At 38.7% G+C, this 17,610-nt stretch overlaps 1 protein-coding gene across 3 annotated transcripts in view; it reads left to right on the top strand.

Annotated features, from left to right (window-relative positions):
- Diaph3 (diaphanous related formin 3) overlaps nucleotides 1-17,610 on the top strand; it is a 502,378-nt gene that overhangs the window by 268,107 nt on the left and 216,661 nt on the right. For all 3 annotated transcript variants that reach the window (XM_052732620.1, XM_052732621.1, XM_052732622.1), the window contains one exon: nucleotides 17,215-17,454. In XM_052732620.1, coding sequence (XP_052588580.1) covers nucleotides 17,215-17,454 — 240 coding nt within the window. The remainder of the gene's footprint in view (nucleotides 1-17,214; nucleotides 17,455-17,610) is intronic.

The raw sequence follows: 17,610 nt of genomic DNA on the forward strand, positions 1-17,610 counted from the left end.
AAAGAAAGAAGCCAGAGACATTCTCACCACTAGAGATCCTCAGCCAAAAAGACTTACTTCCTGTATACCCAACACCTATATGCCTTTCTGTTCTGCAATCTCATTCCCTCTCTCTGCCCAGCTACATCACTTCCTCTTCTTGCCCAGCTCTGTATTTCCTGTCTGTCTGTACAGACCTCCAGACTTTTATGGTTAACGAGTGTTGGAATTTAAGGCGTGTGTCACCATGCCTGGCTCTGTTCCCAGTATGGCCTTGAACTCACAGAGATCCAGAAGGATCCCTGCCTGCCAAGTGATAGGATTGAAGGCATGTGCTACCATTGCCTGACTTCTGTGTTTACTGTAGTGGTTGGCTTTTTCCTCTGATCCTCAGACAAACTTTATTGGAGTACACAGATAAAATAGCACCACATTCTCATTTATTGTATTCTGCTCCTATCGTCCCTCCATAGTGTTGTCTATGATAATAAGAATCATTGTTTCACACATTTATTAGTGGATTTCTGATGTCTTGAATGGTACCTCGTATCTAGTTAGTTTCCAATAAATACCTAGTAAATGATTTTTTTTAAAAGCCCCTAGGTAGTTCATTATTTTACTTTATTTTCTTTTTTTAAATGTTGAAAACTAAACATTGAGTCTTGGCTCACTAAGACTTGACAGGCAACCTAACATGTTCCAAGCACTGGATGTGAATTAAAATAGTTTGTTTTGGGATTCTAAATCCAACTATCATTCACTGTATTTATGAAAGTGTTGGTTAGATCCGTAGTGAATTTTGACTATAAAGATATATGCATTTCTTAGAACTCTACATGAATGTAGGAGCTGTCTCAAAGGGCTGTTTACGAAAGCACGTGCATCCTAGAGACAGCTCAGTATTGCCAGCTGCTGTCAGTATTCTCGCATTTTATCTTGAATATTTTCTTCTCCATTTTAGGGCTTAGCCCCTTAGAGTCACATCTCTAGAAGCTCTCTTACTTTCCTGTGATGCTGTAGCATGCCTTATGCACATGTGTTTCTGCCATCACTGTCTTAGGGCTCTTTTAGTGTTTCAGACAGCATCAAGTTCCACGTCCAACTTACATGCTGTTGGCTCTTGACTTCTGCTCAGAATTTCATTCTGTTGTTACTTTCACTTGCTTCCATTCTCTCTTCTGGCTTCCTTGTGTGTTGTGCCTCACTGCTCCCTGGTTCTTTCTCAGTTTTTCTAAGACTAGAGGAAGTTTCTTGCACAGATAATTTATCTTCTATTACCTATTTTTTCACAGTATTTTATTTTTTTAATTTATGTGTTTGCCAACTTGCTTATATGTCCACCATATATGTTCCTGGTACCTGAGGTGGCCAGAAGAAAGTGCTCTCTGGAACTGGAGTTATGGAGGGTTGTAAGCCACACGTACGTGCTGGTCAATAACTATGGGTCCTCTGGAAGAGCATCTAATGCTCCAGCATTGATTTGTCTTTTTTTTTTTAAATAGTATAGTATCTATGGCATGTTATACCTCATAGATGACGGTTTGGATAATAGCAGGGAGGAAGGGTAATTTTGGAGTCTCAGGTTATTGGCATAAATCTTACATCAAATAAGCTAATCCAGAACTAGCAAGTACATACTGATTGTTGCCTGACATTACTGATGAATCATTCACAAAGTAAGTTCATATACTCATATTATTTGTACAATAGCCCCTTAAAGTAACAAGAATTGGAAATCTTGGAGGCCCTGGAGATGGCTTAATGGTTAAGAGTGCTTATTGAGCAAGCAGGAGGACCTGAGTTCTCATCCTCAGCACTCATGTCCTTACATTGGGGCCTGATAACCAGCCCACTTAGAATAAGAGTGACAAACTCCTGGTTCACTGAGAAACCCTGTCTTATGGGACTAAGTAATAGAAGCTAATAACCCACCGGCCTGCATGTACATAAACCTATAAATATATGTGTATGTGTGTATATATATATATATATATATATATATATATATATATGTATGTATATATACCACACACAACATGTGCATACATCACATACATGTATAATTCATACATACCCCCTTCTACACACAGCCTAAGCATGTATGAATAAATGTCTTAAACAAGAACCTCTATACCAATGATCTCTGCTTTCCAATTTTAATTTTTCCATTCTACTGTGTTATTTCTATTCAGGCCTCTTACAATATTGGCAAGTTGTAGATATATAGAGAGAGTATAAAATAATACAATGGGAAGGAAGCATTTAAAAGATAGTTGTATTTCTTTGCTCATGACCTGTCTTGTTTCTGTTTTTCTTTGTAAAACCCCAAATAGCAATATGTTTTCCCCCAGAGACTAGGGGCCCAAATGGGAGTCGACTTCCTTGTTCTTCAAACAGCATAATGCAAAGACTGCAGCATCTGAGTCCATACTCTATTGTTCCTGCTACCTTTTCCTATTTTCTGTCCCTACAATGACAAGCAAACAATTCTCTAGGGCTAAGCACTTCCCCACTTCTCTGCAATGCCATAATAAATGGTATATTTCTGTTTAATTTACCTCCCGGCTCCTGGAACACAGCTTGCTGCTGCTTTGACCCCGTATTCATTGGATTACTTAGGATACTTGTCTGAGATTTTTGCCTCATGTTCTTTGCTTTGCTTATATTTTTATTTTGTATTTAACTGTATGTTCCATTAAATATCCTTATCTTGCATAGCAGACTTTGCTCTTTTGAAAGGATGGATGTGTTTGTTTTCTTTCCTCTAACATTAGGTCAAGTTTCCTTTCCTACAGCTCAGCTATGATCCATTATTACTGCTGTTTTTCTTCCTTTTCCGGGGGTGTCAGTTTTGTGTCCAAGTCTAGATGCTATTTTTTTTTTTTTTTTTTGGAGGAGGAATGTGGAATAGTCGAATTGATTTTCTTTTCTTCCTTTAGTGAAATGCTATCATAGCTTATTTACCCCTAGCTTCACCATTAGCACCAAATCATTTGTCTCAATCTATTTCCTACAATCTTATAAGGCAAAGCGTATCTAAAAATTTCTCCAAATACTCATCTTTTACATTTTTTTAAATGTTAGAATTGTGCTTGCCTTTTATTTACAGTTATACATTAAGTAGTCAAGACATAGTATATAAATTTTAATTTCTTGAAAAGCTGCTGTAGTTAGTGGTTTTCAGTGAAATCAATTAAATGGTGGTATTTTGGGTTTTTCATTGCTTTTTTATGTCACTTTGTTTCTCTTTCTACAGCAAGTTATATGGCCTTTATGCTGTAGGGAATGCAGTATTTCTATCCTTTGATCAAAATTCCTTTAGAAATCATCCCTGTGGACCCAATAACCAAAATAAAGCATGCAAGCTATTAAGGTCAATTGAACAGAAGTATATAGGAAAGAATTTAAGCTTCTAGCAGTGTTTTATTAAGAGTTTCATTGACACATTATTTATGCTTTGTCTAAGTTCTTGCCTAGAATTTTATAAAAATCATTCTTCATTTTGCTTGCTAATTAAAGGAAAATTAGTTGAAGGGTGTGTGTGTGTGTGTGTGTGTGTGTGTATGTATGTATGTGTGTGTGTTTAATCATGTGGGAGTGCATGTGTGTATTCATATGGTTGGCAGAAGACAACTTGCCCACCCCCACCTCCCCTTATTTTTTATTTATTTATTTTTTTTTAAGAGACATGGCCTTTCATTGGTCTAGAACTGCCCAGTAGCCTGAGCTAGCCAACTTGCCAGCCCCAGGGATCCACCTGTCTCCACTTTCCCAGCGGTTAGATTTTAAGTGTGTGTCATAACCGCTGGCTTTTTCTGTGGGATCTGGGATCAAACTGCTGTCATTTTGCTTGCAAGATAAACACTTTACCATCTATACTATGTTTTCAGCTCTGTTTGAGCTTTTGACAATCCTTCACCTTGTTGCTAAACTAAATACTGTTCTGTTCTCACGCACTGTGTGATTTAGGCTCCTGCTTTGGTTTTTCTTACCTAGGAGGTACTATGTCTACTCTGGCCTTAGCTTAGTACTTACTGGATTTCTTACTACTTCCATTGGAACTATCCATGGTTTTACTTCTGGTTACAGAAATAGGTTTATATAGACAATGCTTTTGGCACACTCTTTCTTCAAATGCAGGTCTCTGCATATGTTTCTCATAATCTCATCCATTCTGCCCATTGCCTGATTGCCATGTTTGGCCTGTATTTTCATTGTTATCTCATACTGAATGACTTGCAAACTCAGATCTCATCTCTGTTATCTTCACAAAGCTTGGAATCCTTCCTTATGGATCAAGTTACTTGATCAAAAGTACCCTGGGGACCTAATTTGAATGCCCCCAAAATGCTCCCACCTATGTATTGACCTGAAGAGTTACTTGAACTAAACACTGAATAGTTTCTGAAAAGCCTTTGATTTCTTTGTAGAAGTCTCCAAACGAATTTTTTTTGTCCTACTGGAGAAGCAGACTGAAAACTACAAATAATCAAAACTAAGAAACACAGCAAGGTATCATTTTTTTTCGAGCCTGTGTTTGTAATAAATACCCAACTCCTTTTACATTAATATGGTGGCATCAGAGAAAGAGCAAGATTATATAAAATGGCACACACAAAATATCAGGGAATTAGTCATGAACATTATTTTGAGTAGTAGCTTTTAAATATAAGCCAGTTAGCAAACACCACAGGAAAACGCCTCTTTCTCATTACTTTTAAATAAGCTGTTCTGAAGCCTGGGAGCCATTCTAATGTCCCTGCCTCAGCCTCACCAAAAAGGAGAAAACAAACAATCAAAAACCCTAGACTCTTTCTTAGTGGAATTAGCATTTTGACCTAGAGGTCAAAGGATCAGCTACGGTATTCTCCCTCCTAAGTTGTTCTGTTGAAGGCCTTGTTTGAATCTCTCCTCCAGTTTAAGACTTTCTTATTTTTTGATTAACTTTTACTTCATCTGCTAATCAGTCTTGAATATTTAATTATTTAAACACTTGCAAGTTCAGGGGCTTAAGTCAAAGTGACGCTTGAATGGAAGTGTGTTTTTATTATTTTAATGATTTTTCAAATCCCTCCAGTTCAGTGAAATTTGCAAAACCGTGAATGGATTGAGTTCTTCCATATATTCATTTCATTCATGTCAATGAATGGATTGAAGGGACTGCTTCTTCTATATATTCATTTCATTCACATCAGTGAAATGGCAGCAGCAAGCCAAAGTTAAAGTAGAATAGATTGTACCTTTTATTTACGTGTGCTTTAAGCTATGCTCTTAGTGTGTAGCCCAGGCTGACCCTGAACTAACTGTCTTCCAGCTGTAGTTTTTAGAGTCCTGGAAGCATAGGCTGTTGTAACACTAAGTTACAATTTGCATTTTTTAAACTATATTGTTAAGAGAAAATGTAACCTCAGTGTGATGGCTTGAATAAATTGTCCCCTATAGGCTAATATATTTGAATGCTTAGTCATCTGGGAGTGGCATTATTTGAGTAGGTTTAAGAGTTGTGGCCTTGCTGAAGGCTTTGTTGTGGCCTGGCTGTGACTGTTGGAGAAAGTGTGTTACGCTATGCCAAATTTTATTCTCTGTCTCTGTCTCTGTCTCTGTCTCTGTCTGTCTCTGTCTCTGTCTCTGTCTCTCTCTCTCTGGTTCAAGATGTAGCTTTTAGCTACTACTCCAGCACCATGCATGCCACCATGCTCTCAGCCATGATGGTAATGGACAAAACCTCTCAAATGGTAAGCAAACCCCAATTAAATGTTCTATTTATAAGAGTTGCATTGGTCATGGTGTTTCTTCACAACAATAGTACCATGACTGAGACACAAGTTGATACCCATTGTAGTAGAATATTGCTATAACAGGCCCTGATCATGCTGGTGTTTTGTTTTGTTTTTGGCAGAATATGGACTTTGGGACTTAAGATTAGAAAAGTGGTTGGGCACTCTAAGCTTAGTGGGCCATCCTAGTAGGTGTTAGTTATTTGGCGGTGCTCTTACCCTGCGAGGAAATGTCACGAAACATGACAGAATCCACTAACAAGAGTTTTATTAAGATAAGAGAGAGAGAGAGAGACAGATGTGACAGGCCTGCGGAAAGACATGTGCATAAGGAGAGAAGCCGGGGATATGGCGCCTGCTTATAAAGGCTGGGCTGCGCCTGTGTACACAGGCTCATGTGGCTACTCCACACATGCGCGTAGATCACATGGTTGCGCTGTGCGCTTTACGCAACCATGCAAAGCCATGGGGTCCTGGTCACAGGAGATGTTTTGATCCGGAAATGGCTATCTTGACCAGGAAATGGCTAGGTGGAAGTGTCTAGGTCTGCTGGGCATGCCCAACCATGGGGACATGTTGTGAATCTATCAGTAGGACCATGGAAAACAATGGTGATGAGGGTGATGTGGAATGTGGGGACCCTGATCAAGAAGTTTCAGAGTGGCAGAATATTAACAAGTATTCTAGAGACTGTTGTTGTGATATTTTTACAAAGAATATAGCTGGTTTCTGCCCATGTGCTAAAAATTTGCCAGAGGCTAAATTGATGAGTATTGGATTAGTAGCACTGACAGAAAAGATTTCAAAACAGCCTAGTATTTCTCATGTCACATGGTTAGTAGTGATCACTCCTATGCAGATCTATAGTGAAATGTAGCAACTGGGGCATGGGGAAATGCAAAATGCACAGTTTGAGGAGAAAAATAATGCCAGGAATTGTTTTGTTGGAGTCTAGTGCTCAAGGAGATAAAAAGTTTACATTCTGATGCTAAATAGAGTAAAGGGTGTGGTGAACCTAGGGCAAGATCCCACCCAGCTAGGCTTCTAATTTGTGAAAAAGAATTAAAAGCTTAAGCAGTGAAAGTAACCTTTAACATCAGAAATTTGATGCAAATGTAACTAAAGGAAGTGGCCATGTTTCAGCCCCAGAAAAGAAGTGGAACTTGTCAGCTTCTACCATGTGGTTATGCCTTTGGAGTTAAGAATACAAGAAAAAGGGTGTGGAAGCTCCTTCCATGGCTAATGAAAGCCTTTGAAACCAGGCATGTGTCATTGGTGTCCCTGCATGGAAGCATGGAGAAGCCCTTGTATGAATCTATGAAAGTGAAGCTTGGATTGTATTGGAGACCCCAAGATGTTGGAGATGCGAGAGTCATGGATACCTGCCCAAAAAAGCTGCGTTCTTTTCAGTACTTTTGAGGAGGGAGAAGTGAGAAATATGCAGATAAAGTATAGAGGAGAGAGACAGAAACGTAGGATAGCCTCAGAGGGGCCTGGGTCAAAATCCACCAGCCCTTCTGTTTCTACTAAAGGACTTTTAAAGGAATGCCAAGGGGTGGAGCAAAAGACCTCCCCCCAGCACAGCTAAGTGCAGACCATCCCAGACATCTGGTGACCATACATGTGGTCAAGCCATCTCCTAATGAAGCCTTGCTGTGTAAAGCAAGCTCAGATCTCACTAGAAAACCTTTGTGGGCTCCCACAGATGTTGAAGTCAGCAAAGCTGAAAGCTTTGGAAAGCTGAAGAGCAGTTTGCCATCAGACATGGAGATGCTAATTTGGAGTTTTCCTTGTTGATTTTTAGTTTGTTTGGTCCAACATTTCCTCACTATTCTTTCTTTCCTCCTTTTTGTAGTGTTCTATTTTATTTTAGAAGTATATAAAGTGTTTTTTATTTTGATTTTTAAAGCTATGAGATTGCCTTGAGTCTCAGAAGAGACTTTGAACTTTGGACTTTTAAACAATGTTGAGGATAGGTAATGAGCATTTTTGAAGTTGGAATGAGTGCATATTTGCATTATGATATAAGCCTATGGGGACCAAGAGTGCAATGTGGTGGTTTAAATAAGAATGTTCCCTCAAAGCTCATATATTTGGCTGCTTACTGATCAGGGAGTGGCACTACTTGAGAAGGTGTATGAGTTAACCTTATTGGATTGGGCCTAGGCCTGTTGGATGACATGTGTCACTAAGTGGAATTTGAGGTTTCAAAAGCCCATGCTTTGTTCAGTTATCTGTCTCTCTGCTTGTGGATCAGGATGTAGCTAGCTCTCTCAGCTACTATTCCAGCACCATGAGTGCTCTCATGCTCCTGACATGATTATAATGGACTTAATCTCTCAAACAAGCAAGCCCCCAATTAAGTGTTTTCTTTTAGAACTGTCGCTTTGATCATGGTCATGGTATGTTTTCACTGCAATAAAACAGTGACTGAGATAGTCAACAATGGTGACACTATGGCACTCATCATAACCAAATAGATTACTCTCAAACTTCTTATTTTATTACTGATCACAAAGTCTTTTTTGCTATCCTTTCCCCCTAGCCTATCATTCATGTGGGCAGAATGCTGGTTGAAATAGCCTGCCCATCTGCCTTTTCTCTTTCTTTTTGTGAAGCTGGGGTAATATGTTAGGTAGAGGTTCCACTATTGAGCCTATACTTCTACCTGAGTTTTGCTTTTTGCCCATTTTGAGATTTCTGCACTTTAATTGGACCATTTTGCAATTGTTTATAGCTTGGGCACATAGTATACTATCTCATAAAGATAAAATAAATGCTTTAGACTTTCAAATATATGGTCATATATATGTTTCACTTGGAAGTTGTCATCTTCTAGTTTGTATTCATCTCATCTGTTTTGTTGTACTGTTTTTTCTGCCTTCTTTACAATTCCTTTTAACAATACCTTCAGTGTTTTTGTTAACTTACTAACTCATCTTGTCTTGGTATTTTGTTAATTGCCCTTGGAGTGAATATTTTGATTTAGTTTACATTTATTTAATTAGCCTATGTGTGCATTCCCACTTGGGGGAACATGTGGCATAGTCAGAAGATATTTCTGAAGTCATCCCTGTCCTTCCACCACGTGATTCCCAGGGATCGAAGTCAAGCCAGTGGACTTGGCACCCAAGTCTTTCCTATCAGCCCTAGAGAATATATTTCGAAAGGAGATTTTAAACTCATTGGATAAACTCTCTTGTTTCTGTCCAGTCATGATAGTACATGCATGTAATTCCTGTGTTTAGGGAGTAGAAGCAGGGGTTCCAGTATTCAGGGCTTAGCATTGCCAGCATAGGGAGTTTGACATGAGCCTGGGCTTCATGAGGCTCTGCCTCAAAAAAGAATTAAGCAGCAGTACCCCAACCCCTTTCTGTTTTTTGTTACATTCTATCGCTGGTGTTCTGTTTGGGATCATTTTCCTTCTTCCTCAAGGATTGCCTTTATCAGTTATTCTGGTTTCCAGGAATCCTTTCCAGTTTTCTTTTTATTCTTGTGGTTTCTTACATGATTTTGAAGAGATCTGGTTTCTGGTTTTGCCCTCATCTTTTGATACTCTCTTCCTTGCCCACTATTTCATCCATCTCCAGTTTCTTGTCATCAGGTCCCATTTCTCTTTATTTTCACTGTTTACTGCTTTGGGCCTCAAATGCCAAGCCCTCATGAAAGTATTGATTAAAATGATGCCATCTGCCTTTATTCGTTACTTATATCACCCCATTTTTCATTTATTCATAGCACCAAAGGCCATCCTTCTTTTCCTATGGTGCCAATCTCTCTTGTGTTTCTGTTTGCTGTCGGTGCCTTTTGAACTCAGTTACTTTTATCAGGGACTCCTTTATGCTGCGTTCCTATGGAACATTGCTTTTAACCTTTGAAGTTTAACTTTGCTGTTAAGTATATCTAAATGAAGACTTGAAATTGTTGCTCATTTCAGATGTATTTTTGGAACTTGTGTTTCTACTTTTTTAACTTGGGGATTTAAAATAGTCTATATAATCAAAACTACAAAGGGACACATTTAAGTTCATAATGGAATTGTGAGGTTTTTCTTTTTGATGGTTTATATATTCCTTTTTGTATAGAAGCATGTTCTAGGCCATCTATATAGTACTGAAATTTTATTGTATAATTGACTTAATTTGCTTCATTTGGAAAAGAAAAACAAAATACCATTACAGTCACATCCTCATTACTAGTCATGCATCATTCATTAGGAATAAAGCCTACAATGTTTTCCACACATAAGCAAAAAGGTGTATTAGGACTGAGCACTTTGCAAGCAATGTTTGTAGGGTACGTCTTGGATAAGACTATCGTCCATTGCCTAGGATGTTTTTCTTCTGTATCCCAGAAGTTTGAATACAGATGTCTCATGGATCCCTGTGAGACTTTTCAGGGAATATAGTGGGGAAATGAGGCTATACTTAACTAAATTACTGTAGAATTAGGCAATTTTCTTTCAGTTCTAGCTTAATGTATAATTATTGAAGATATATCTTGGCTCATTTGCAGTTTTATTCCATGTTCCTTAAACTACTGTTGTGTTTGAAAGGTCTGTGAAGGTCAGTTTTCATGAAATTCAGGAAATGCTGTGAGGACTGTTCTCTCATTGTGGTGTTCTCATAGGAACTTTTGATATGTTATCTACATGTGGAACTTTGATATGTTATAAAGATGTGGAACTTTTGATTATTATATACATGTAGAATTTTTGATACATTAAATACACAAGTAACTTTTGTTATATATTATATAAATGTATATATTTGAAGTATCCCTGTGGCCTAAAAATATCTTCATGAATTATTACTATTAAAAGGAAAAGTCTAACAGAAAAATTTTTTAGATAGCAATTTATATGGTCATAGTATGGAATATGATAGTACATATTAGGTGAAAACTAAATAATTGATTAATTGGAGTGAAGTGGTTTCTATAGTTTAATAGTAGAAATTGTACCATAATAAAACATTTTTAGAATTCTATTTCTAGTAACATCAGAAACTGTAAAATATATAGCAATCAATTTAACATATTTATGAGAACCATGTAGAATATGAAAACTAGAGAAAGTACACAGGCTTACTGCTTGGGACCGGACTGTCTGTGGAGCAAGTTGTGTTCTGTGAGAAGAGAAACTCATCTATCTCCAGAACTCAGCTCCTTCGCCTTTGTTGTGTTGGAAAGTTTCCACTTACTTCCCAAAGATGAGTTGTAGGAGAGGATATGCGTCTTTGATCCCTGAGCCAGAAAGCAGTTGTTATACTAGAACATCCATTTGCAGGGCTAAAGAGGATGGGACTTTCTGCACGGGGACTTGAGCTCTTCTGTGGGGATCTACCTCGAGTAGGTCAGTGTCTAGAGGCTGACACTGAGCACGGTTTGCTAGAAAGTGGCTATGTCAGGATGAGTGTGGAATAAAGCATCTGGATGTTCTACAGGACATGTGTGGAATAGCATCTGGAAGTCCAGCCATCCTGGGAAGTACTGAACTCCTGGTCCTGTCCAATGGAGGGAAGGCATTATCAACATACTTGATATTTTTTTGAACAGAGGAAAAGAGAAAGCTGTTTTAGGCATGAGGGTCACCACCATAGGGAAAGATATACTCGGATGCCCCTCCCCATCACAAAACTAATGTCTAACTCTTCCGAGAAGATTTAGGAGATTGAATGCTACTTAGTTAGAATGCTAGAGAAATATGTCTTAATTTATAGAGCTTTTCAAACACTGAAGGCATGGAAGGAAGCTCATGCCACCCAAGGTGATCACTCAGTGACTGATTTTTCTGCTGAAGTAAGAATACATAATCTCCAAAGTGAGGCTGTGGGAATCGGCATGGGTACAGCTTTAGAATACAGTACTTAAAATTAAGGAATAAGAAAATTAGACAAATTGTTAGGAAGAATGGCAAAATAAATTTGTTCCCAAATGGTTTCAGTTGTGGATTTTACTTCTGCAAACATAATGTGGATATGGTGATGATCTCCAAAGCTCAGAAGGAAAGGATTGGGGGAAGGGGGCAGACAAGGGAAATGAAAATATGTTTAATTAAGAAATATTTGCAAGGAAATGAAAATGACAAAAATGTACCATATGGGAATGCTCGAACTGAAAAGTTCAGTAACTACATTGAAAATTTGAGTTCATAGGTTTAATAGTATATTGGAGCGAGCAGAGGAATCAGTGAAACTGAAAGCAGATTTATAGAGAGTATAAATGTACAAACCTTGGCGTTGCCTTGCATCTATGAAGTATGTAAAAATTGTACCATATGTACTTTGCTGTTGTTTAGTTTTCTTAAATAATTTTAGCATAACAGCTTTAATATCATAAGGCCACATTTATTTTAAAAACATTTTTGATATTCTGAGTACTACTCAGACATAAGGCACATGAATAGTTTTTTCTTTCTTTCTTTTTTTTTTTTTTTTTTTTTACAGCTTTTCTACAGATGAAATTAACTTTTCCCCCCAGAGTTTTCTGGAGATCATGAACATATTGGCCTGCTAACAGTGGAAGATAGACATATTTTTTCACAGAATTAGAAACAGCGAGTTAAAAACTTTATTTTAATGTCTCCACTCCTGTTAGATCACAGAACCTTCTCCAAGTGCTGCCCTCGCCTCTGCTTATCAGCCCTCCCCCACAGGAAAGGGAAGGGTCACTCTCGGCCAAGTCTAAGCAGAGGATGTTAGAGAAGCAGATCTGTAGGAGTCCGAACGTCCCAGCACTGTAGGGAACAGCCCTGTGTATGAAGGAGAACTGAAAGACATCAAGAGGACAGCAGGCCAAAGCTGCAAGGACCATGCTCTGTGATGTGATGTGTTGCCTAGAAACTGTGTTTGGGAAATTCAAGATCATTTTCATAAGAAAACATAGTACTTGGAGCTTGAGGTCCATTCCGTGGTTTATACATTGTGACTGTGAATGTCCACACTCTGGTCCTCTGAGTGGTGCTAAGGTGCAAAGTAGCTGGAGGCTGTGGTGATATTGTGCCCCCCAATATGTTGTGCACCCTAATAAACTTATCTGGGGTCAGAGAACAGAACAGCCACTACATAGACATAGAGGCCAGACAGTGGTGGCACACACACCTTTAATCCTATCACTTGGAGGCAGAGATTCATCTGGGTCTCTGAGTTTGAGGCCACACTGGAAACAGCCAGGTATGGTGACACACACCTTTAATCCCAGGAAGTGATGGCAGGAAGCAGAAAGGTATATAAGGCGTGAGGACCAGGAACTAGAGGCTGTTAAGCTTTTAGGCTTTTAGCTGAAGTTCAGCTGAGATCCATTTGGATGAGGACTCAGAGGCTTCCAGTTTGAGGAAACAGGATGGGCTGAGAAGTTGGTGAGGTGAGGTTAGCCGTGGCTTGTTCTGTCTCTCTGATATTTCAGAATTTACCCACCCCAATAGCTGGCACTATTTTTTATTAATTTTTTTATTAGTTTTTTTATTAATAAGACTATTTAAGATTCGTGTTACAGGAGGCCTTGTTCCATCGTCCCTTATAGTGAGGCATGCATCTGGAACATTAAAGCAATTAGGATTGGAACTGGTATCTTTTTAATAAACAGGTTAAATGTAGTGTTGGAAACTTCACTGATTAGTTTTATGACTTTAAGGAATATTGACAAAGAGACCGATCACTTAAGTTTCTTTTGAGATAAGAACGTATAAACTCTGCCAAGTAGAAGAGGAGAAAAATCCCTCTAGTTTTTAATAAGTCCAACTCCTGACTTTAATAAAAGACACTCTAAGGAAAACTATATTACGTGTTAATACACAGTTGCTATAAAATTCACAAATTGATTTCCTTTCCTCTATGGAATAATGGATAAAATTATCCCATAATGAAATTATGGGATGTTACATCTCCCAGTGTTCATGACAGTACTAAATGAGAAGAGGTGGGCTCCAAAAACAATAGTTAGTTCTTCTGTGACTCTCTCTCAGTGCAGACTGGGTCTAGTCTGTTCTCGTTGCTTGTTGATTTTGTTTATTGACTTGCATTTTGCTGTGCCGTCTCTCATGTATATGCCCAATAACAGATTTTGAACTAGAACTTCCCTTCTTGGTTTGTGTCCTTGCTCCTTGTTTTCTCTGCCTTGCTTAGCACTCTAGCCAGCTGGTGTTATCTGTGAATGGTGGCATCAGCTGTCCTACTCTGCCTTCAGAAACAGGACTGATAGGCTAGAGAGAGGCCTCAGTGATTTTTTTCTGCTCTCCCAGAAAACCTGGGTTCGATTCCCATGGTGCTGCAGCTCTAGTTTGCCAGGATCCGTGCCCTCTCCTGGCCCCTCCATGCACTGCAGGTACATGGTGCACAGACATGCATGCCCAACACTCACTCACATAAAATAAAGTAAATCTTTTTTTTTTTTTTAAGTTTTCCAAAGTACAGCTGAAGTCAAAGCACCTTTTAATTTTTTGACTCAATCTTCAGATTATAAATCAGTATGATAGATTTGGGTATCTTGAGTTTATTTTACAAACACAGTAATCTTAACTGTAAAAGGCACTCATAGTCGTCCCCCCCCACCCCCCCACCCCCCACCCCGCCGTTCTCATGATTTAGCTTGCAGGTCAGTTTTCCCATTCCTCCTGCCCCACTGTTCCGTTTCCCATCTGCTCTCTCCTCGGTGACTTGCTGTCGCCTCTCGGAGTACTAGGACACCACCATACACTCCAGTTCTGCATTCAGCTGACTGACAGTTCCCTAAGAGCAGCATGCGAGTCCTCAATGTTGATAAAAATATGGGAAATGGTGAGGAACAGAAAATGCTTTTCAAGGTTATACATATATCCCCCCCCCTTTTATTGTTTTAAAACTTTAGTCTACCTGAAGAGGCAAACTTTGGTTTAAATCCTGCACTGAAGAATACCCTTATTCCTTTTGTTCTTGGACCGTTGCTCTGAGGTGGTCCCCATCCTTCAACAAGGAATCCATTCAACACAAGGAGCTGAGGTGGACCTCTGTTTTCCATGCCTGCACGGTCATTTTGTCTCAGACATGTAATTAGTAACATCCCAATACTAATTTATCCAAGTTTACAGGAAAGAACAATATGAACCAGAGTTAATGAAAACAAAAATCCTCCTCCCAGCTGCTGCTTTTAGGTTACCTTCCATGACTTTGCTTTGTCAGGATTTTCAGGAACTTGTAGCCCTTTGTTCTGCATTACATCATAGACTTTCTCTTTTCAAGGTACCTGTCCTCTGTGCCAGATACACTCATTAGTCATACAAATCTGGGTTATGTTTTTCTAGGAAAATTAATTACTTTGTGTTGGCTACATATGGTTAGCTTGTCAGAAGGAAAACTTTAGCATATTTTGGGGTGATATAATATAGGCATTTAAACAGCCATTTTTTTCTTCTTCCTCTTTGTGCATAAAATAGTACATTAATATGTGCTAGAATTAACATATTTTGCAATATCTCATCATTGCATGGGGTACTAGAGAATTACTTCCAATGTTACCTGTAAAGTGTCTGCACCTGATTTTATAATCCCAGTGAGGACCGAGGAAAAGCAGAGGTGGCATGGGTCATCGTTCCTCTTTTAAGTGGCCATGATCATATGTCCTACACTTCAGTCTCTTCTGTGTCCTTCACCATTCTAAAGGTATTAAATTTAATACAGTAGCATCCATACTGCCAAGGTATGTGGGTGTCTACCATCACAGTGTGTAAGGATTAAAAAATAATCTGGGCAAGTTAATCTGGTCATGAGATATATTTTAAGCCAAATCAAATGATTTTCTGAGAGGTAATCACCATCTATCCCTACTTTTTGTGTTAGACATCTAAAAGGATCACTTCATGTACCACTGTTCCATAGGACTTAATTTTATAATAGAGTGACCTTTCCTCTTTCTATAAGTTTATATTGCTTAAGCGATAAAACACATTAAGTTATCTTTGTAGAGTCTACTGTCTTTTTACTATATTGTAAGAGAAAAGGTGTTTCTTCTTTTTGTTTTGTTTTATTTTTCCCTAGACAGGAATTGCAGACATTCTTTGAAACCAAGGAAATGGGAAGCATTTATGGTGCCTGTGGAGGGGAACTTTTACTAGTTAAGCTAGCTGGGTTCTTCAGAAGCTTGCTTATTGTACTGCACACACATGACATGTCACGTGGCTGCGGATAAATTACTACTTATGTTACGTTGATGAAACATCAGGCACTGTGAGGATTTGTCTCCTCAGAAGATATTTACTCAAAGGTCATTGTTTTATTTTCCATTTTTTTAAATTCAGAAAGTTGGTCAAATATTAAGGAAGTCTGTACCCTCTTTTTAAATCAAAGTCTAATCCAGGGCCTTACGTACACTATGCAGTTCCTCTACCACCGAGTCTCCAGTCACACCTATTTTAAATAACAATTTTATTTTCCTGAACAATCCCAATTTTTATTATATCTGGTTCCATATAGGCTTTATTTGACATCACATTTTACTCTTTCTTTTAGGATATTGGACATGAGACTTCATCTCTTTTAATCATCCTGTTGTGTTGTCTCACGGTTATCTGTCTTTGCCTCGAACATCTTTTGATATTTGCTTGAACGGCTTCAGCAGTTTTATTATCACTGCCCCATCAGTGTTACCAAGATCTCATATTGCTAATGTGTTTTATTAAGGAATTCATCTTAACTGAGGGCGGTTTCTAGCTCCACCTAAGTGGATTTTTCTCCTGTGCAGCTAGAAGAAAGGGTGTGAAGGGAAGGATGGGGCCCTCTGTTCTTCCTCACACCTCTAGCCTTCCTATTCTCAGCAGCCAAACTGAGTCCCCCTAAGGTTACCTTGGCCTGTGACAGCCCTGTGGCTTTGTGCCACTCTGTCTCCTGCTACGCCCATGTTTCCTAACTCTGATTCTGCTAATTTAGTGTGTGTCAGGAGTCATTCCACTTTCTGTGTTTCTGAAGAAAGTCAATTTAGTACAAATTGGGACCTATTTACTCTCCTTCTATCTAACACATACTGTTAGTCAGCAGGGCATCTGAGGACGGCGATTGCTATTTGAGGCAAACAAACCCTTTTTAGACCTTTCTGAATATGTTTTAAACATGACCCAGTGTATTTCAATATTGAACAAAGATTATTTAGTGTTGATGTGACTGCTTTGTAGTCTGTTTCCTGTGTGTCCTGTTACATTTCTTAAAACTTAGATTTTTTAAATATTTATTTGATTGCTTAATTACATTTCACTGTTTCATTAAAGCTTTCTTTTCATCGCACATCTGAATTGTTAATTTTGTTTTTGAAGGATGGCTGGATTCCTTACAGAAACAAGCAGAGCTCTCCTCTACTTGCCATCAGTTTCGGGGGGACATATTGCTTCTTCCGTACTGTCATACCAATAAATCATCCCAGATTACTTGCCGAGGTACAGTGCTGAAGTATACCATGCATTTTAAAGGAAATCTGCTATTTTCTTTTCAATCAGATGAGCAATGTGAAGAGACTGCGGCCACGGCTCAGTGCTGTTCTCTTTAAGCTCCAATTTGAAGAGCAGGTGAACAACATCAAACCTGACATCATGGCTGTCAGTACTGCCTGCGACGAGATCAGGAAGAGCAAAAGCTTTAGCAAGTTGCTGGAACTTGTGTTGCTAATGGGGAACTACATGAATGCTGGCTCCCGGAATGCTCAAACCTTCGGATTTGACCTTAGCTCTCTCTGTAAAGTGAGTTTGTTTTTTTTTAACACACATATTTGCCTGAACACTTACTCTTAAATGTCAGCCCTGATTACATTATTTAAATATTTTTATTTTGATGGGCTCATTATCAAGAACTTGAACTGAACCATGAACTCAAACCTAGAGTGAACTGAGCTAATT

The sequence above is a fragment of the Peromyscus californicus genome, unplaced genomic scaffold (assembly GCF_007827085.1).
Source record: "Peromyscus californicus insignis strain IS unplaced genomic scaffold, ASM782708v3 Scaffold_12__1_contigs__length_115047231, whole genome shotgun sequence".
NCBI classification, from domain to species: domain Eukaryota; kingdom Metazoa; phylum Chordata; class Mammalia; order Rodentia; family Cricetidae; genus Peromyscus; species Peromyscus californicus.